This window comes from Euprymna scolopes, chromosome 40, assembly GCF_053919585.1.
Source record: "Euprymna scolopes isolate OS-2025 chromosome 40, ASM5391958v1, whole genome shotgun sequence".
Taxonomy (NCBI): Eukaryota; Metazoa; Mollusca; class Cephalopoda; order Sepiida; family Sepiolidae; genus Euprymna; species Euprymna scolopes.
Genome location: NC_136521.1, coordinates 57075006 through 57097766, shown reverse-complemented (window position 1 = coordinate 57097766; position 22761 = coordinate 57075006). Strand labels below are relative to the sequence as shown.

The following is a 22761-nucleotide window of genomic DNA, read 5'->3' as shown; positions in this document are numbered from 1 at the left end:
AAATTTTTCCGATACCCCCCCCCCCCAAGTTCCGATTTTTCCTATTCCGATTAATTGTCCCAACACTAATATATCTATAAAAGTGAGAATGTGTGTGTGTGGACATTTCTTATCTTATATACTCAACGGACATGAAATTTGGTATATAGGATATTCAGACATGTGGAAAGCTTTTTAATCGGTTTTCATCCGGAAAAAAGGGCCGCTAAGGAGTCAAAATTGAAAAATTGATACGTGGGAGTCGTCGGATTTTTATCTGTTTGCTAACTGTTTTACAAATGCGCATGCGTGAATGGTTCGCATGACAGTTTCATTTTGTTAAAAATTAGTAGGTTGGAAAATACTTTTTAAATCGGCCTAATGGTTATCGTACTCGCTGTCAGTTTGGGTTTCCATTTCAGCCTGAGTATATTCTTTCTTGTTTATTTATTTTTACTTCCAAAAAGTGAACTGTTTAGAAAAAATAATACTCGCATGCACATGTCTCAGTTTCTGTATAAGTTAAAATATAATATTTATGCGTATTTTACGATCGGTTAATGCCGGGGAGAGGTATATATACATTTTTCGTAGGGTTAGGGTTAGGGTTAGGGTACATTGATTGATTGTACAATAATTATATTTAACTTCGTTTTCTTTTTCGTAGGGATATATGAAGGCATGTAGTTTATTCTAAGCTTAACGCAGAGTAATGTTCCTATTTACAATGCATCCCCACAGGACAGAGTTGGACACTAGGGTCGTTTTTTAATGTGGAAAAAAGGAATAAAAATAAAAATTGTCTCAGTCTGGAAAGATTTCTCTTCCACTGACAGAACAAGAAATTGAAGTGCAGCATCTGAAGAACAGATACTACACTTTGATCTTGTCCCGATATGTTAGTACGACAATAGTTCCTAGGGTTTCGAAATATGAATTCAAATCTTCTGATGACGATGTATTTTTTTTTTTTTTTTTTTTTTTTTTTTTTTAGAAGCGTGACAGTCTTGGTCGCAGACAAGACAATTTTATTAAAATTTTATTTCGATAATTCTTTATTGCTTCTTAATCATGATTTTATTTTTTATATATATATTTTAAAACAAATTCATGTTTTGTTTTTTTGTTTGTTTTTTTTTGTTTTTTAAAACCTGTATTTTTATTTTTTTAAATTCCTTTCGGCTTTTCTTCCATTCACGGCGGCATTCATTTCCAAATTCAATGGATCTTTCTTTATATTTTTCCCCCAATATTCAAATCATCTTTCTGTCTACAGATCATTAGATATAAAAATGAGTGGGATTTTCCGCTGGTGCCATCGCAACAGCGAAAAAAGAAATGGTAATAACAGAAGATGGTAGTGGTTGGGGGGAAGAACCGATGGAATTTATGTATTTTTCATATTCCGAATACACGAAATCTAATAAAGGCAGGGGGGAAATTCCTGGAAAATCCGATTGGGGAAAACTGGACACTCGCTGAACTCTTATAAAACGTACGAGAAATGTTGATTGCATAACTTCGACAAGAATGCAATTCTGCACTCCGTGATCCAAGGTTTCGTCGAGTTCTTTCGTTCTTTCCGCAGACGCGAGAATTTCTTGAAAGCTGTGAATTAATTAATAATTATTTGACAACAATAATAAAAAATTTAAAAAAATCCTCTATGCACCTAAAAGTCAAAACGGCATTTAATAAACAGTTTCTCGACACTGTTTTTTTTTCTTTCTTTTCCTCTCTGCACAAAAGCAACAAAATCCCACCTCTTCATTGTAGAGGTTCCTAGATGCTGGAAAGCCATATACTCTAACGGCCTGTTTCTTCGGAATGCTAGACTTTGGAATCCCCTCCCTGTTCCCCATTTCTTTCACTGTACGAACAAGCAAAAGTTTTAAATGTAAACCGACATTTCGCTCATCTCTTTGTATAGTTCCCTGTAAACATGACCTTTAACGTACGTACGTGTGCCACTGTTTCCAGAATATAAATTATTCGAGCGGGAGATCCTATTTATTAAAAAGGAAAGAAGGTGATAAAATACTACAAACATTTAAATTAGTATATAGAAACGCTAATTTAATGTGTAGCAGTATCAGAATTTTTGTAGGAATTTTTGACACCCCTAACACGAAACTGCGAATAAAATATAAAAATCTCGTAATTTCTCTGTTAAAAGTGGGTTATTTATTTTCTTTATGGATTATACTTCCAAAATAAACTATTACAGTTGTTTTAAAAGTAATAGAATTTTTTTTTTTTTTAAACAGTAATGAATTTTCGGAACTCAATATTTTTACCTGTAAAGTCCGAAGTTTAAAACCTTTTTTTTTTTTTTTTAAAAAAACATTGTTTTTTTTTTTTGTTTTTTGTTTTTTTTTTTTTTTAATGAAACCTTGGTCCTTGCTCCTTTAATTGAAAAAAAATTAGGGCTTGAATTACATTTTTCGAGGAGTTATAAGCTTGGAAAGACAGGGGGTCGAATAATTCACGCCTCTCATTTTGAAATGTCTATTAAAAAGTAAATAATTAATTTATGTTTAATAGTTTTATATATCACAAATTGAAGAGAAAAGGTCAATAAATAATATATTCAAATTTAAAACAAAAAAAATCCCTTTTTTAGAAATTTACCTGTAAAGTCCGAAGTTTAAAACCTTTTTTTTTTTTTAAAAAACACATTGTTTTTTTTTTTGTTTTGTTTTTTTAATAAAACCTTGGTCCTTGCTCCTTTAATTAAAAAAAAATTAGGGCTTGAATTACATTTTTCGAGGAGTTATAAGCTTGGAAATTATGGAATTATTCACTATTTTCACGAAATTTCTGACACTGCTATCGTAGTATATATATAAAAAAAAAATGAATAACGTCGCTTTTGGGCCATAGATGAAACTAAAATATACCTTCTTGGTCTTCTGGCTAGAATCGAAGGGTAGTATATGTTCTGCCTAAAGATGGTATGATGATATCGTGAGGTTTCAATTTGCGCCGGGCGTCCATACAATAGAAATATATCACAGACTCCTATAATGATACTACAAATAAGCCATAATAACCAGATATATTCTGACACTGCATTAAGCAGATTACTTAGATAAATACTTTTACAGTTTTAACAAAGGGGCTACAATATTATCGTGGGGTCTTCATTCACGCTGAACAACATTATATTATATATGAAAGGTGCCGCCGTGGAATTTCCACAAGTACTGTAAGCAAATACTAACTAATCTTTAATGTCCAAGTGGCAATATGCCTTTTTTTTTTTTTTTTTTTGCGGTGAACATGATTTAAAAAAAAATAAATGAATTAAACCGGAAGTGTGTGCCCAACCTTTAAATTAAACATGTTTCTACTGAACAGGTCATGTCCAACGCTGCACATATTATGCACGTCACCAGCCATGAAGGGTTAGGAAAGGGCTCGGCAGCAAAGCCAACAGTCTAAGTCATTGTTGAGATGGCATTCCCTTTTGACTGACGTAGGTCTCTGATACTATGCAGTTCTAGGAGGTTCACCCTCCCAAGCTTTTTTTCTACCTTTGAGAAAGGGTTAATTTATTGCTAATCGCCTGGGCGCCACCGCCGCAAATGCCGACGGGGATTTTTAAATCCGACTTTCTCACTCTGTCATATCATACCAGCGAGCAAAGGAGGTAGTTAACTTCTCGCCAAGAACTTTCTATCTACGGAACACATTATCACAGAACTACTTCCCTACAGCATAATTGAGTTGACACGCCAGTTTTTTTTTTTTTGTTTTTTTTTATCTTAGTTGTTATCTTCACAACATTTCAGCCGATGTAGTCTGCGACCTTATTCTAGTGTCTTTTGTTGAACTAGGAAACCTAATATTGAAACTTGAGAATATTTGTATAAATAAATAAATTTTTGAAATTATGCTGCATAATGTGCACTTTTATAGGAACACAGAAAGAATTCACTGGATTTTTACCCATGTGGATGTAATATATATATATATATATAGATATATATATTACATATATTAGTGTATTAGGCAGCATTCCTTCATTCAGGCAAACATTAAAAACAACAGAGATACCTTGCTTAATGATTCTTTTTTTCATTTTTTCGATCTTTCGTAAAATTTTTTTAACTTCAAGATGGAAGGTATTTACAAATGTTCCATGGTTCACACGAGCGCTTTCGAAATAGAAATGAAATATATAGTTACGAAGCACTATATATAAATACCCAGCACCCATCTATAAATAGCAATAATGTGCTGAAATGTTTAGCATAACCAGTATACGATTGGTTTTACTAACATTGCCTTTTATCATCCTAACTTTTAATCGAGTTTTTTTATCACTCGTAAATTAGCAGTATCAGAATTTTTGTAGGAATTTTTGACACCCCTAACACGAAACTGCGAATACAATATAAAAATCTCGTAATTTCTCTGTTAAAAGTGGGTTATTTATTTTCTTTATGGATTATACTTCCAAAATAAACTATTACAGTTGTTTTAAAAGTAATAGAAATTTTTTTTTTTTTAAAAACAGTAATGAATTTTCCGAACTCAATATTTTTCAATTTTTAAACTTTAAAAATCTATCAAAATTTTTCTATTGATTCTATTTTTACGATATTTTCAGGGTCAATGTGAAATTTTATGTTCTTTCCAATAAACCGAATATAATATTTTAGACAAACGTTTTTTTTTTTAATTCACGCCCCCCCCCAAGTGTCACCCATTTTCAACTTTCTCTTAAAAAGTAAATAATTAATTTATGTCGGAGAGTTTTATATATCACAAATTGAAGAGAAAAGGTCAATAAATAATATATTCAAATTTAAAACAAAAAAAAAATCCCTTTTTTAGAAATTTACCTGTAAAGTCCGAAGTTTAAAACCTTATTTTATAAGAACACAGTGTTTTTTTTTTTTGTCTTTTTTTTTAATGAAACCTTGGTCCTTGCTCCTTTAATTAAAAAAAAAATAGGGCTTGAATTACATTTTTCGAGGAGTTATAAGCTTGGAAAGACAGGGGGTCGAATAATTCACGCCTCTCATTTTGAAATGTCTATTAAAAAGTAAATAGTTAATTTATGTCGGAGTTTTATATATCACAAATTGAAGAGAAAAGGTCTAAATAATATATTCAAATTTAAAACAAAAAAAAAATCGCTTTTTTAGAAATTTACCTGTAAAGTCCGAAGTTTAAAACTTTAAAAAAAAAAAAAAACACATTGTTTTTTTTTGTTGTTTTTTTTAATAAAACCTTGGTCCTTGCTTCTTTAATTGAAAAAAAATTAGGGCTTGAATTACATTTTTCGAGGAGTTATAAGCGTGGAAAGATGGGGTGGAATTATTCACTATTTTCACGAAATTTCTGACACTGCTACTCGTAAATGTATATTTTAATCGACTTTTCATTGACTCTCTTTATCATTCGTAACTATATTTCACTTCTATTTTTAATATTTTATCTCCACCTGATGATGATGATTCAAGAAAGAATCGAAAGCGCTCGTCTGAACCATGGAACATTTGTAAATACCTTCCATCTTGAAGTTAAAAAAATCTTACGAAAGATCGAAAAAATGAAAAAAAAAAATAATCATTAAGCAAGGTATCTCTGTTGTTTTTAATAATGTTTGCCTGAATATATATATATATATATATATATATATATATATAAATTGCTGCATCTTTCCAGATGATCGACGTCACATTGAGTTCTCCCAATCTTGCCGTCCATGCCATCTTAGATGACTCTGCACTCCCACCGCAGATTTGCATATCTTGAAGCAGATGTGATATACAGATTGAGCAATTTTCATCGATTTGACTTCTTCTTGAGGTAGAATGGTATTCCTATGAACAATCACATGTCTTCTCAAACTAGCAGTAGACTTGCAAACTTTGCTTCATATTAAACAGATCGTTTGGTTCGGCCTAATAGGTGCAAAGTTGACCTGAACAGGAGTTGTGTGCGATTTAAGGTGGTTGACGTAGCCAGCTTTTGACAAAAGCATTCGTTCACAAGTGTCGCATTTCCAGCTCTGTGTGTATTGGTTAAGACCCTCAATTAATGGGCACTTTTATTAATGAGCACTTTTCTATAAACACAAAAAGAATTCAGTGGATTTTTACCCATGTGGATGTAGTATATTAGTCAAATATAAGAGTACCCCACGCAAGTTAACTCGCGTTTCCGTACTGGTGTTCTTCAACGGAGCTTCTTATCAGTTGATATTGTAATACTACATTTCCACCTTATCACCTTATTATACGTATTATTTGGATTCTTCGAACTACCGTTTCTATCTTGAACTGTTCCTTTCACAGTATTTCGGTCAATGTAACCTACAACCTTCTTCAGATGTATCTGATCGAACTCGGGAATCTTTCTGTTAAACTTGTGAATCTGCGCAGAATTTCGAACAGAACGCTTTATTTAATCCACAGAAGTAGCATGACCTCGTTCCGTCATCCATGATCGGGTTAAATGTCCTAAGTAATTCGCGATTGCATTTTGAGTGTCGCCCGCACTAAACCTTCAACCCCAGAAGAGTGTAACCATGACAACTGATTTTCACCAAGTATTTCATCCACTGCGCCACGGGTCATTGCGGAGAATACATTGACCGAAACATTGTGCAAATAAAACTCAAGTTGAGAACAGTAGTCAGAAAGAATCCAAATAATACGAATAATCAACCCTCATCTCAAAAATTCAGAAAAGTAATCCATATACGATTGTCTTAAGAACGTACGTTTACAGATGAATATTGCTAACGTTCAGTTTTCCAATGTATCCGATAAAACTTCGTTTTTTTCTTTTCCTTTTTTGCGCTGTTTCCTTTGTTTACATAACGAAGTAAGAACCGTCAGTATTTTTGTACTTAATGTTTGTTAAATAATCGCGTGATTCATTTTATTAACGACTAGCATGGCCACTCGCCATTACCTGGATCAAAAGTCTAACATATTTTTAATGAAACATTTATATTTCTTTCTCTCGCTCAATTTTTCTCTTTCTTTCCCGTTTTCCTTCTCTCTATTTCCTTCATGTTTCCTGTCACTCTTTCTCTACCTCTCTCTCTCACTCTTTCTCTACCTCTCTCTCTCACACTCTTTCTCTACCTCTCTCTCTCTCTTTCTCTCCCTCTCTCTCCCTCTTTCCTCTCTCCTTCTTTCCTGCTTCCTCTCTCCTTCTTTCCTGCTTCCTCTCTCCATCTTTCCTGCTTCCTCTCTCCCTCTTTCCTGCTTCCTCTCTCCCTCTTTCCTGCTTCCTCTCCCTCTTTCCTGCTTCCTCTCCCTCTTTCCTGCTTCCTCTCCCTCTCTCTCCTCTTTCCTCTCTCTCTCTCTCTCTCTCCTCTTTCCTCTCTCTCTCTCTCCACTTTCCTCTCTCTCTCTCCACTTTCCTCTCTCTCTCCACTTTCCTCTCTCTCTCCTCTTTCCTCTTTCCTCTCTCTCTCTCCTCTTTCCTCTCTCTCTCCTCTCTCTTTCCTGTTCCTCTCTCTCTCTTTCCTGTTCCTCTCTCTCTCTTTCCTGTTCCTCTCTCTCTCTTTCCTGTTTCTCTCTCTCTCTTTCCTGTTCCTCTCTCTCTCTTTCCTGTTCCTCTCTCTCTCTTTCCTGTTCCTCTCTCTCTCTTTCCTGTTCCTCTCTCTCTCTTTCCTGTTCCTCTCTCTTTCCTGTTCCTCTCTCTCTCTTTCCTGTTCCTCTCTCTCTCTCTCTTTCCTGTTCCCTTCTCTCTCTCTCTCTTTCCTCTTCCGCCCCTCTCTCTCTCTCTTTCCTCTTCCGCCCCTCTCTCTCTCTCTCTCTCTCTCTCTCTCTTTCCCGGTTTCCTCTCTCTTTGCCGTTTTTCTCTCTCCCTCTCTTTTCCCCGTGTTCTTTCTCTCTCTCTCTCTCTCTCTCTCTCTCTCTCTCTCTCTCTCTCTCTCTCTCTCTCTCTCTCTCTCTCTCTCTCTCTGGCTTTTCCCTTTCTCTTTCTCGTTCGCATAACAGATTTCTCGTGGAATTAGTTGTCATCCCTTTTTTTCAAATTAGTAGGTATTAACTCCGAAAAACCACCCGCCATGGAACTCGATAGAAGCGCTCATCAGAGATGAAAAAAATCTAAATTTTAGACATTATTCATCCGGGGCAACGCTTATCAATAACATACCAACTTTGAGTCTTTATTTTGTAAGGTTTTTTTGTTTTTGTTTTTTTACTTTTAGCAAGACATACAAACACCCTTCCAACTAGCCTTTATGTATAATCAATTGTTTTCTTTATCGTTTTCATAGGTGCATATGTCCTGGTTGATTCTTCAGATGGTGAGTACAATAATCCTTTTACGCTTTGCCTTTCTGATCCCCTCGTGATAATTCTTACTTTGCAAAGAGATTTTTCTCATTTATAACTACTTCAAATAAATGTTTCCATTCTCCTTCATTTAGCTTGTAATTTTATTTTCAATTTCATTTCTCAACCCTGTATGTATGTGTGTACATGTACGTGTCATGTACGTGTAATTTTAATAATCAACATTTGTTTCTTTTAATTAATAATTTTTTTACTTTTGATTGTTTTTGTTGGGTTATTCACCTTTGCATAATAATTATTGCAAAGGGGAATAACCCAACAAAAAATCAAAACTAGAATAATTGTTATTAATTAAAAGTAACAAATGTTGATTATTAAAATTACAATTCTTATTAATTAATCAATATAAATAAAATAGTAGACGTATGTGTGTATCTGTAAATACTTAACCGATAAACTCTTAAACTACTGGTCAAACATAATTCTGAAATTAACAGGAAATAGTAATCATACGCCACGGATGGTTTATAACGAGTAAAATCTTTGTTTGGATGGATAAATAACGCGTGCAGAAATATGTCGGCAAGTTGAAATGCAAAATGTTCATTTCGATTTACTGACATATTTCGATTTTGCGCATGTGCAAATTCATTCATAACTTAAAGTGGTTAATTTTAACATGTAATTCTCTACCTGTATAAGAGCCAGGTGCGCCTAAGGATGGAGTATTGTTGCTACATCTAGGCAGGAGATGCTAGAAGCATCGTATCCTGCCTTGACAGAGTTCAAAATAGACTTCGTAGTCTAGTGGAGGCCCGGATGCTCTTTTCTCTTCCCTGCAACCTCTTTCCCACAGAAGAGACGTTGCGAGACCGTCTCTGCTTTACCGTTATTTTCATGGCAAGTACTCGTCTGAGCTTCAATCTATAGTCTCCTCCTTGCCAAACCTGTATGCATGTGTGTACATGACTGTCTTATACAAGCGTATGTGTGTACACGCACGTGTCATATACGTGTGTATGTGTGCATGTTCTTGTCGTGTATTTGTGTACATGTGCGTGTCATGTACGTGCGTATGTGTGTACATGTACGTGTCATGTGCGTATGTACATGTGCGTGTCCTGTACGTGTGTATGTGTACGTTATTTTTCGTATGTGAAATAAATGTATGTGTGCTTATGAACGTGATGTTCAGATATATATATATATATATATATATATATATATATATATATATATATATATATATATATATATATAGACAATCCCTCCCTCCACCCAAAAATATACCTTCTAGTGTGAATATAAAAACACCATTTCCTTCTTTTACGCCAATCCAGGGTTTGCTTTTCAAGTATACACCTGGGGGAATAAAACTTATTAAGAACCGCTACCCCGCTACCCGACCCTTAAACGCGTGTTATTTGTTAGGCTCTCCGTACAAACCAACCGATGCTAATTCCATCGGGACTTTTGCAGTCAGATAACCTGTAATGTATTCCCGCCACCGATGAGTGGAAAAGCCCACCCACCGCGAATCACATTGGGAAAAGAAGCCCTCCCCTCCCCGCCCGAATTGTCGCTTTTTTTTTTTTTTTTTTTAATTGAAAGGCGAAGAGAAAAAAAAACAAACAACTTTTTTTTACGGACTTTAACTCTTTCATTTTCAATAAACATATTTAGAAAAAAAAAAAATTCGTAAATCCAAAACTAATAAGTACGCGGCAGACATTTTTGATTGCCACGCAATATTTGCTAATGCCACTATTTTATATAAGTGACGTAAAGGTAAAAACGAATGTACACAGTTCAAAATAGACTTCGTAATCTAGTAGGAGATGCCCTTTTCTCTTCCCTGCAATCTCTTTCTCACAGAAAAGATGTTGCGAGTCTGTCTCTGCTTTATCGTTATTTTCATCCCAAGTGCTCGTCTGAGCTCCAATCTATGGTCCCCCCTCGCCAAACTTTCACGAGAAACACTCGTCTAGTGTAAAACACTATCAATAATTTCCCCCCACTCTTTATCTGTGCCTAAACATAAACGTAGATTCCATGAACAAAGTTTCTTTCTTAGAACTGCACGCCTGTGGAACGCTCTTCCGTTTGCCTGCTTTCTAGCTGAAAAAGTTCTTGATGAGCCGTTCCATTTAAGTTTACCGAATTTCTATTAATAACGATTACTATATTATCCGATTGACTATTGTACACTCTTTAACCCTTATCCTCGAGTGGCCTCTGAGCCTAGATGTGGTGAGGCATTGTAAATAGGAACTATATTGTCCAATGGACAGTTGTATACTCTTTAACCTTGTCTCTGCTTTATCGTTATTTTCATGGCAAGTGCTCGTCTGAGCTCCAATCTTTTCCCCACTCTTTATCTGTGCCTAAACTTAAACGTAGATTCCATGAGCAAAATTTCTTTCTTAGAATTGCACGCTTGCGGAACTGTCTTCCGTTTGCCTGCTTTTCAGCTAAATACAACATGGTTGTCTTCAAGTCCAACGTAAACAAGTTCTTGATGAGCCTTCCTACTTAAGTTCACAAATTTACCGAATTTCCATTACTAACGATTACTATATTATCCGATTGACTATTGTACACTCTTTAACCCTTATCCTCGAGTGGCCTCTGAGCCTTGATGTGGTGATACCTAAAAAACACATATCTAAGGTAATAACGGAAACCCTCGAAAACGACCTTCAGTCTGTAGTGGAATGAGGTCGTCCATGGATGTTAACAGTTGATGCTACTAAGGCTAAGCTTCTTTCCTTTAACAACTACAAAAAAATTTCAACCAACGATTGTCATGACAAATAACACCCTACCTGAAAGCTCATCGTTTATGCTCCTCGGCTTAACATTCACAGACAGCATGAATTGGAACAAATACATTAAGGACTTTGCCACGACTGCTGCAAAAAAAAGTGGGCTCCCTCTACCGTGCTAGAAAATTACCCACACTTGAGAGTATCTGATATCTCTACAAAGCCACCATGCGCCTATGCATCGAGTATTGTTGCCACATCTGGTCTGGTGCATCTACCACCTGTCTCTCTCACTCTTGGTCCAAAAAACTCTCAATTTAATAGACCCCATACTATCAGCCAATCGCCAACCTCTGTCTCATCGCCGCAGTATTGCATCTCTGTGCTTTATTGCATCATGTACTTTAATGGAATGTGTTCTGATTGCAATTGTGCCCCATCGAAATATCCATCGAATTTTAATAAGTTTCCATACATTTTTGTACAAGCATTTAAAATTGTCGTAGACTCTTGAAGATTCACTATGTTATTACTATATATCTTATGAGATGACTGACCAATCTTTATGATTTCAAGTTTAAATGAACAGCTACAGCGTGAATTGGAATACACCCTACTAAAGCCTGATTGGTGAATTTAAAAAAATGCAATCTGGACGTGAAGACACTTTAGAAAAAAGATATGCAATAAAAAAAAATTTAAATTGAAAAAATGCCACAGAAACGTGTGGAATGCTTCAGACTGCTTTTGGACTATCTTGCATGAATAGAGCATCAAGTTTTGAGTTACATAAGAGATTCAAGGAAGGCTGGGAGTGAACGCCAGAATTGATTGGCCAAATAAAGAATTTCATGGATGAGGACCGTCGTGTATTTATAAAGACAGGGTACACAGTTTGGTGTCAGTGTGGGAGCTGCACGCACAGTTATTCGCAAGGAACTGAAGATGCAGAAAATTTGTGCAAATTTTCTCCCACGGCTGCTAAGTGAAGATCCCAAATAAAGACGCTGTCATGAGCAATATGGGCATCAAGACAGTTCCTCGCCCTCCCTATACTCCAGACCTTGCTCCCTGTGACTTTTGGCTATTCCTTAAGCTCAAGGAAAACCTTAGAGGCTGTCGTTATGAGACAATTGACGAGATGAAAGAGCCTGTGATGTGGATCATTGACATGCACACCTATGTTGACTTCCATAGAGCCTTCCAGAAGGTGTTGGAATGGTACAAGGGCATTGCATCCGGAGGAGATTACTTCAAAGGGGACTAGAGTTTCATGTGTGTACTATCAATAAAAGTGGCCATATGAAAAAAGTCTGAAAACTTATTGAAGGCGCTTTGTACATATTTCTTGCAAACTTTATTTGTAGCAAAATCCCACCACTTCACCGTAGATGTCCCTAGATGCTACTCTAATAGTTTCTTCCCTCGGACTGCTAGATTTTGGAATTCTTTCCATGTTTCCTCCTTCTCTAACTGTATTAACCTGCAGAAGTTTAAATGTAATGTGAACAAACATCTTACTTCTATACTAAGCAATTTTATTTTTGCCTGCTTCCAGAATGCTCCTTTTTCGAGAACGGGTTTCCATCCCAAATTAAAAACGACCTCGTGTCACATTTTGATTTCGTGATAAAGCAGATGAATACCTACAAATAAAAATTCCAAAGTTTGTAGTGCGAAATAAAGTTGAATCCTTTCAAACAATGTAATTTTCTTTACATTATTTTTTTTTTTTTTAATAATTTATTTATTTTATAGTTTACTAGCATGGGTGCCCGGCGTTACCCGGGTATTTGGAGGTGTATGTTGAGCAAAAAAAAAAAAAAGGGGTCAATTTTTTAAAATTTGACCTCTATTATGGCCCCTTACAATTGTTTTGGGCTCAAATCAAGTTAAGTTAGATCCATGTCCAAGGAACCTATATCTAAAATTTCAAGTGTCTAGACCCAAAATTGTCGGAGGGGTTTGGTAGAGTTCTCAAAGGTCAAATCGTTGAACTTTGACCCCTTAATCGCAAAATTTCTGGCCGAAAACAAATCACATCGATTTTCCCAAATCTCAGTACTCTGTATATCAAATTTCGAGTCTGTAGACTTAAAATTGACAGTTATTGCGTAGGGAAATATACACACACAGACAGACAGACAGATACACAGACACGTCCACTTTTATAGATATATAGATTAGCTTATGCGAAGATACTGATTAGGTTAGTGTTTAGCTTATAGTACGTTACGAATTATCTTAGTACTTAGCATATGTGAAAATATTACTTAGCTTAGTGTTTAGATAATATGAAAATAGTGCTTAGTGTTTGAATAATGTTAAAATAGTACTTAGCTTAGTGTTTAGACTTTGTGAAAATAGTACTAAGCTTAGTACGGGGATAATGTGAAAATAGTACTAAGCTTAGTACGGGGATAATGTGAAAATAGTATTTAGCTTAGTGCTTAGATAATGTAAAAATAGCACTTAGCTTAGTGTTTAGATTATGTTAAAATAGTACTTAGCTTAGTGTGGGGATAATGTCACAATAATACAATGCTTAGTGTTTAGCATATTTGACGATATTAATTAGGTCAGCTTTTAGATAGTTGACTTGTGTGTTTAGCTAAAATAACAATGCTATTTAGTTTAGTGTTCCGTTAGGAATTTAATTAGAGTTGCAACGGAGATAAAAACTAGCTTAAAGTTAAAGAATAACGAAAAAAGAAGTTTAGTTTTATTTTATTCATTTTTATTTATTTTTTATTTTTTGATTATTTTAAATTCTCTTTTTGTCCGGCCACCTTAAAGACACCATTAAGTCAAAGAGTGGAAAGAAGGTATAACTTGTTTTTTGTTTTGTTTTATTTTATTTTTTTTGTTTTTTTTTTATCTTTTTATATTTTAAAAGCTTTTAAATTGGTCCAGGCCACCCTTTTTTTGTCACTTTTGACTTTCACCTCAGGTATAGACCCGAGAGCCCCCGGGTATTTTGAAGACGCCAAATTGTTGACAGATCTCATGTGGGATGGGGTAACTGATTTGTGCAGCTGCATAGTTTGCCCTTGGTGTTTTGATTTTTTTTTATTCTTGGTGTTTTTTTTTTTTATTCTTGGTGTTTTTTTTTTATTCTTGGTGTTTCCTTTTTTTATTCGTAGTGTTTCCTTCTTTTATTCTTGGTGTTTCGTTTTTTTTATTCTTGGTGCTTCGTTTTTTTATTCTTGGTGTTTCTTTTTTATTCGTAGTGTTTCTTTTTTTATTCGTGGTGTTTTTTTTTTATTCGTGGTGTTTTTTTTTTATTCGTGGTGTTTCTTTTTTTTTATTCGTGGTGTTTCTTTTTATTTAATCTTTGTGTTTCTTTTTCTCTCTCTGACCTTTTGTTTCTGTGATGTTTTCTTTCTCCTATTCACTTAATTTGTCTCTTTATATGCATTACATTTTGTCTCTCTTAATTACATTCTCTCTTTAACACACTCTCTCATACATATGTTCACTCTCACTCTCTCTATTACACTCTTTTCTCTATTATGCTTAACTCTCTCTCTCTCTCTCTCGCACTCTCTCAAGCTGTCTTTCTCTCACACCTTTCTATTGCACTTCTCTATTACACCCCTCTCTTTCTATTACGCTTTCACTCTCACACACATACGCTTTCATTCTCTCTCTTATGCTGTCTCTCTCTCTCTCTTAGGCTCTCTCTCTCTTAGGCTGTCTCTCTCTCTTAGGCTGTCTCTCTCTCTTAGGCTGTCTCTCTCTCTTAGGCTGTCTCTCTCTCTCTCTTAAGCTGTCTCTCTCTCTCTCTTAAGCTGTCTCTCTCTCTCTCTCTTAAGCTGTCTCTCTCTCTTAAGCTGTCTCTCTCTCTTAGGCTTTCTCTCTCTCTCTCTCTTAGGCTTTCTCTCTCTCTCTCTCTTAGGCTTTCTATCTCTCTTAGTCTTCTCCTCTTTCTCTTTTTCGATGTCTCTCTTTCGATTGTGCTCTCCATCTCTCTCTCGATTTCTCATTCACTATTATGCATTCTCTCAAGATATATATATATATATATATATATATATATATATATATATATATATATATTGCCCTTCTCTCTAGTACATCCCCCTCTCTCTATTATGCTTTCTGTCTCTATTACGCACTCTGTCTTTATTATACGCTCTCTCTCGCTATGTCCCTTTATCATACCATCTCTCTCTCTTTCTCTCTCTCTCTCCTTTTTCAGTCTTTCACTCCTTTAGGTGTTGTATTTCTGTTTACCTTTATTATCTGTCATCTTTTATCCGTTGTCGGTTCACCTGCGTCTAATGAGGCGATATCGTCCGGGGGCCGAGGGGTTGGGCAAGGCGTTCGACTAGGGACTAAAGACAGATTGAAAATAATGATCACTGATTAACTTTTTAAAATCTAAAGACGGTAAACCCCACCCAACGTCCACTTGTCTCCATTCCACCCTGTTTCTTTCAGTTTAACTCAACTGCTTCACCAATCACCACCCCCATTTTCTATCAGTTGGACTCTTCCTTCATCTATCTATCTAGCTAGCTAGCTCTAGAACGTACTCTCCAACCATTATTTTTTTTCGTTTCTATCAATTTTAGCCCGCACTATCCAATTCAGTCTATCGACCCAGAGCTGTGATACAGCGAAACAGTCTCTCTGTCGATGACTGTATATATACTTTTTTTATACATTTCCATTCATATATATATATATATATATATCTATTTACCTATATATATATATATATATATATATATATATATATCTATTTACCTATATATATATATATATATCTATTTACCTATATATATATATATATATATCTATTTACCTATATATATATATATATATATATATATATATGTTTGTGTGTGCATATATATTTACCTATGTTTGTATGTGTATATATACCTTATATTTACCTATATATTTGTTTACGTGTGTGTGTGTATATATATTTATTTACCTATGTTTGTGTGTGTGTATATATACATATATTTATTTACCTATATATACATATATTTGTGTGTGCATATGTATATATATACATATATCTATTTACCTATATGTTTGTGTGTATATATGCATGTATCTATTTACCTATATATATATATGTTTGTATAAATATATACATATATCTATTTACCAATATATATACACACACACACATATATATATATATATGTTTGTGTATGCATATATACATATTTCTATCTATTTATATATATATGTGTGTGTGTACATGTATCTACCTATATATGTGTTTGTGTGTTAATAAAGCCACTAATAATAAGTAAATAAACATATTGCTTATTTAATAATAAATTTTCGGTTTTCAAGTAAACCTTTATAAGTGATTTTCCCCCCTTTTCTTCGATATTGTTCCCTTTGGTGTTTTCCACAGCCGCGAATCTCTGATGGAATGAGATGTTTGTTATATGTAAGTCCGATGGGGGTGACGTAGGCTCGCCTTTGTTGGTTAAGATTAATAAACAGACTATATATATATAAATGGGAAGCATTTAGCTTCGAAATGCCGTGGTCTAAATTTCCCCTTAACTTTTCCTTATTGTTCTGATGATATAATAAAATTATAGATCAGTTTTCTTCCTCATCTTTCATTTAATATTTGTATGTATCAATTACAAATTAAAGAAAACCTAGGATTAAAATTTACATAGATCTTTATTAAAGCCTCAGGTCAATAAGGACGAAAATGAGAGAAAAATTGAAAAAAAAAATCTTTAGAATATGGAATTTTTTTAAAAATCATTTTCGTCTTTAACTCGTTTGATGATTTGATGAAGTTCTTTATAACGTTTTCCTCTATTTTTTTTTAAAGTTATGAATTGTTGCTCTTAACCGGGCAGAGCTTCTATCTTGATAGGAGTGCTTTAGTAAAGTTATATAATATTCTGTGTATATATGTGTGTGTGTGTGTGTGTGTGTGTGTGATGGAATAAATACATGTGAGATCAAGTGAAAATTTAAATATCGATATATATATATATATATATATATATATATATACGTGTGTGTGTGTGTGTTAAAACTGCTAATTAGTAAAAACCTGAAGAGAGTACTCAATACTATTGCAGAGCAAATATGTGTTTTATTTTTTATTACCGTTTTATCTGTTTGGAGGTTGTTGGATCGTAAACATGGTCCAACATCTGAAACATATGTAACCAAACAGATAAAACGGTAATAAAAAAAATAAAACACACACACACACACACATATATATATATATATACACACACCCATACACAAAGTGAGAATGTGAAACACAAAGATTAAATAAAAAGAAACACCAAGAATAAAAAAGGAAACATCACGAATGTGTGTGTGCGTATATATATATATATATATATATATATATATATATATATATATATATATATATATATATAATTAACGTTCCTTCTGTATTTTAAGACTCTGAAAATAACTGCTTTTATAATCAACTCCCGTAAAAAAATCATTTCAGTATTTTAAAATATATCAAGACGGTAGTTAACCCTGCTGACCCATTCGGTAGTCATCGTCGGTAACCATTTGGTTATCTCAACCGAGTTTCTATTACAGCAAAAAGTGCGAATTCTGCAACCGCACTATTCATGAAGAATGCTCAAAAAAACCTTTTCATAGGTGATCTATCGCCAATGTGTTTATAATGACTGGTTTCGCAATCGCAAGCAACACTTTCCTGACCTACTTTCACATATCCGGTAGAAATTGCGCCTCGAGACAGCAGGAAGCAAAAACGGAGTTAAGCAGACGTTGGGCATTTTACATGTAAATCGAGTTTTGCTAACACTGGGCACCTATAGGGCTTGATAGAGTAAAACTATCCCCGACAGACACTCTCAAACACATATCAGGTGATATTAGATCTGTCTTACTCAAAGGAAGCCGCTCGAACCAGATATGTTAAAGTAGATAACGTCACTCATGTGTGACTAAAATAGCCACTAAACAAATAAGAATATGACAGACCAAGGAACATGATATTTCAAAGATATTACGAATCAAAGGACCAACACCGTTTCTAATAGCGATACATGGACGCATCTTGGACATAAGAACGTCAGATAAAGTGTGTGTATGTGTGTGTGTGTGTGTGTGTGTGTGTGTAAGAACAAGAGAACGTGAGAGAGAGAGCGTAATACGTAGATGTATAGAGAGATATACAGATATAACAGGAAATACTAAACACCCACAGAAACAGTTTTTCAATAAATATAATTTCTAGAGCAAAACCAAAACTAAATAGGTTACAAATGTAATAACTAGGGCTATGACAACAGCACACTCTTTTCATTGCTTTGACTCTCTAGTATATATCCGATACAGTTAGGCATAATTAATCAACCGATAACCACATCACTCTACATAAAAACATGAAATATCAATGGATATATACCTGAGAGTCAAAACACGGAAAAGAATATGCTGTTGTCATAGCCCTATTAATAATAATACTTGGTTGACATTCTTTTTGCTATTTATTATTCTAGGACTTTTCTAGGTATGGCATTGATCAGTTGAGGAATTTCTTGCGGTGTTTGATGCAATAATGCTCAAAGTTCAGGCTTAGAAGATGCTTTCTTTTTCTTTTTGAGAAGGTTCCGGTCTAGTATGCCCCAAAGGTTTTCAGTTGGGTTCATATCCGGGGACTGACTTGGCCATGGAAGTTTATTAATCCGATTTTGGCTCAACCAATGTTGTTTCCCCCTAGCAGATTGACAATGGGCTCCATCTTCCATAAATAGGGAGTTAACGTGGTTCATTTTACAACTTGAGAATATTGGTAGGAGCCCTTCATGTAATAGTGAAACATATTTAGCAGAATTGATCTTTCCTTCGCACTCCATCAAGCTAGAGCGACCATTATTCCAAATTGCACCCCATACCAAAACCGAGAAACCACCATGTTTCAGTGTTGGCTGCAGTCTTTTTAAGTCAAACTTTTGCTGAGATAGCCTTCATATCCGTACCCTTCCACTGTCGGGAAATAATGCAAATCGTGACTCATCAGAGAAAATGACCTTGGTCCAAAAGGTCATAGGTCTCTCCATCATCTCACGAGTCCAATCTTTTCTACGCTTGATATTGGCAGGATGAAGAAGAGGCTTCCATTCTCGCAGCTCTACCATAGTAGCCCAGAATGTGAAAATATCTGACGGCTGTTCTGAGACTGACACCAGCTTGTGTTGCAATGTCGGAGGCTTTGCATCGATGATCCTCTTCAACACGTCTTTTTACAAGACGCAAAGTTCTTTTAGAGATCACGGGGCGACCTGATGAGGTTTTGTGCTTTATTTGTCCTCCCCTATGAATTGTACGATCACTCTATAAACAGTAGAAATGGGTATTGAAAGATTTCCTGCCAATTTGCGTTGACTAAGACCACTTTCATGTTGACCAATAATAGTCATCGCAGAAATTCTGATAATTCTGATGCTTTTTTTGGTTCGTAGCATGCTTCAGTGTTGTTAGATGCAATTTTAATGAAGTACTCTAAGTTGCTTCAGCATTATTCTTATCTGTAATAAGTATATATTAATCTTAGGGAAAATGTGTAGTGTCCATTCTTTCTGCCATGTGTGTGTGTGTGTGTGTGTGTGTGTGTGTGTGTGTGTGTATATATATATATATATATATATATATAAGGGAGAGAAACGTAGATATATATAAAGGGAGAAAAACGTAGATATACATATAGAGAAAGAAAAATAGACATATATAGAGAGAGTGAGAAAGATATATAGATAGAGAGAAAAATGTATACATATATATATATATATATATATATATATATATATATATGAGAGAGAAAGGTGTGTGTATGTATGTGCAGTGGCGTACCTATGTAAAATGGCGCCCATGGCAAAATTTGAATGTGCGCCCCTTCTTAATAATTTATACCTTAGATATACCTAACTAGTAATTTTAATTTTTGTCAAGCAATTTTTACGCCCATGTCAGAGTGGCGCCCATGGCACGGGCCATGCCTGCCATACCCTAGATACGCCACTGTGTATGGATGTGTGTGTGTGTGTATATATATATATATATATATGAGAGAGAGAGAAATGATAAAAGATAGGCATATATGTATATAGAGAAAGATAGCCATACGTACAGAAAAAGAAAATATACACCTATATATATATATATATATATATATATATATAAGGGAAAGAAAGTTGAAAAATTTAAATTAAATTCAATAAATTTTAAAAAAATTGCGATAAATTTGTCGTAAATTTAATTCCAAATTTTCATATATACTATTGCTCTATCTGGCATATTGATATTGAGCTTTTTTATCGGCTTGGAATTGTCTTTTAATTATTGATACTAATATTTATGACTTTTAATTATTATTTATATGGCTTTTAATTATTGATACTAATATTTATATGGCTTTTAAGTTTACAGTATTATACAACCTGTAATCTGAATGTATTTTAACATTTCAGTCAATATAATCTAATATATAAAAGGGCGCTATGTCTGTCTGTCTCCATATTTTAAAACTCTATCTCTTCCGAAACTAAAGGTCGCAGAGCTATGGCAAGAGCCTCAAATGATTGGATTTTTTCTGGACTATTTTTTTATGGGTCTTTAGCCGGTTAAACTAGTTTTTAAGGGGTCAAAATTGAAAAAAAAAACTGTTATACATTTTGTACATTCATTCTAGTTTATTTTTAATCAGTACATATAAGTGTCACTTTGGTACAGGGATAATGTCACGAGCTTTGAATGCTACAGTTTTGCTTTCGGTTTCGATTCTAGCTGATGGCACCCAAATACTTTTTTTCTTACTTTTTTTTTTTTTTTTTTTTGTACTTATGAAATGACGACCCAATAATAATGAATACGAAATTTGGACGAATTAAAATATTATATTAAGCGTATTTTACGACCGGGCGAAGCCGAGCGTACCGCCCCTTTAGTATAATGTGTGTGTGTATATATATATATATATATATACACACACACACACACTTTTGCCCGATATTATTCATACCCCTCGGATCTTTGTGAGATTTCTATAAGAATATTGCTCAAACCAGAAGGTAGACAATATTAAAGGGATTTCAAACAATAAATCAAGCATAAGCATTTAATTTAAACTCAACAAATAAATAAATTATGCAAGTTTGAAACATTATACAAAGAAAAACAATAATGGCGCGAGTTCAAAATTATTCATACCTCCCTTACTAATAGTCAATAGCATGCGCTTTATTCTTAATAACTGCCTGTAACCGTTTTGGATATTTATCAACAAGGTTTTTACAAGCATCAACACTGATTTTTGACCATTCTTCAATGCAGTAGTTCTCCAAAATCCCTCAAATTTCTAGGTTTCCGCTTTTTAACCTCAGTTTTCAATATGTGCCAGAGGTTTTCGATAGGGTTCAGGTCGGGACTCTGGCTAGGCCATTCCAAAACATTAATTTGATTATCCTCAAACCATTTCTTGACTATTTTGGCAGTATGTTTTGGATCATTATCCTGTTGACGGACCCAGTTTGGTCCTAAATGGAGCTTCTCTGCATCCTGTCTAATGTTTTTCTGGAGTATCTTCAAATATTGCTCCTTCTTCATGGTTCCATCTATCTTGACTAAACTACCTGGACCACTAGCCGAAAAGGAGCCCCAAAACATTAGGCTACCACCACCATGTTTCACCGTGGGTATAGTGTTCTTTGGGTTGTAAGCTTCTCCTTTCTTCCTCCAAACGTAAGAAGCATCCATATGGCCAAACAATTCAATTTTTGTTTCGTCAGTCCACAAAATGCTTGAGAAAACGGACTCTGGAGAATTCACATGGGTCCTAGCAAACTTTAGACGTGCTGCAAGGTGTTTTCCGGTGTGCAATGGAGTCCTTTTTGGTCTTCTTCCTTTCAGACCATTTTCATGCAGAGTCCTTTGCAATGTTTGCCTTGATATTTTTTATGCCAGAAGACTCCAGATTTTCTAAAATGTCCTTAGTAGTGGTGGTTGGATTTGCATTAACACTTCTTACAATATTCCTGGTGGCTCTAGCAGACAGTTTCCTTTTCCTTCCTCTACCAATCAAGTTGTTTGTTGTGTGGTGGCTCTGGAATTTTTTGATGATGCTCTGTACTGTTGCTGTAGGGACCTCAAATTTCTTGGAAATTGACTTGTAACCTAAACCATCCTTATGTGAATTCACAATTTTAGTCCTAAGATCATTACTAAGCTCTTTTTTCTTCCCCATTCTAATAATTTTTATTCTTTTATTGGTTTTCAGTTGATATCATTTTAATTTCTGAAAAATGCAAAAAACGAAATGAAATTAATCAAAGGTTGTATAAAAGCATTCAAAATAAGAATCAAACAGGAAACAAACAGTCAGAAACTCGATTAATACTGAAAAAATAAGGGGGTATGATTATTTTTGAACATTGCAGATTTTATAAATAGCTGTATATTTCTTTTATTACAAGTATCCCGAGATTTTAAAATTTTAAAATGACGAAAATGATCAGAAGAGGTTTATTAAGAATATGTATCAATATGGACGTAAACAATAAATTCTTACAAAGTTACACCTAATAAACTCAATTTTCAAGTGGGGGGTAAGAATAATATCGGGCACAAGTGTGTGTATATATATATATATATATATATATATATATATATATATATATATATACATATATATATATATATATATATACATATATATATATATATATACATATATATATATATATATA

At 34.3% G+C, this 22761-nt stretch overlaps 1 protein-coding gene across 7 annotated transcripts in view; it reads left to right on the top strand.

The window, feature by feature from the left end:
• Window positions 1-22761, top strand: part of LOC145265584 (netrin receptor UNC5B-a-like) — a 573104-nt gene that overhangs the window by 356675 nt on the left and 193668 nt on the right. For all 7 annotated transcript variants that reach the window (XM_080121591.1, XM_080121590.1, XM_080121593.1 and 4 more), the window contains one exon: window positions 8237-8266. In XM_080121591.1, the coding sequence (XP_079977717.1) occupies window positions 8237-8266 (30 nt within the window). The remainder of the gene's footprint in view (window positions 1-8236; window positions 8267-22761) is intronic.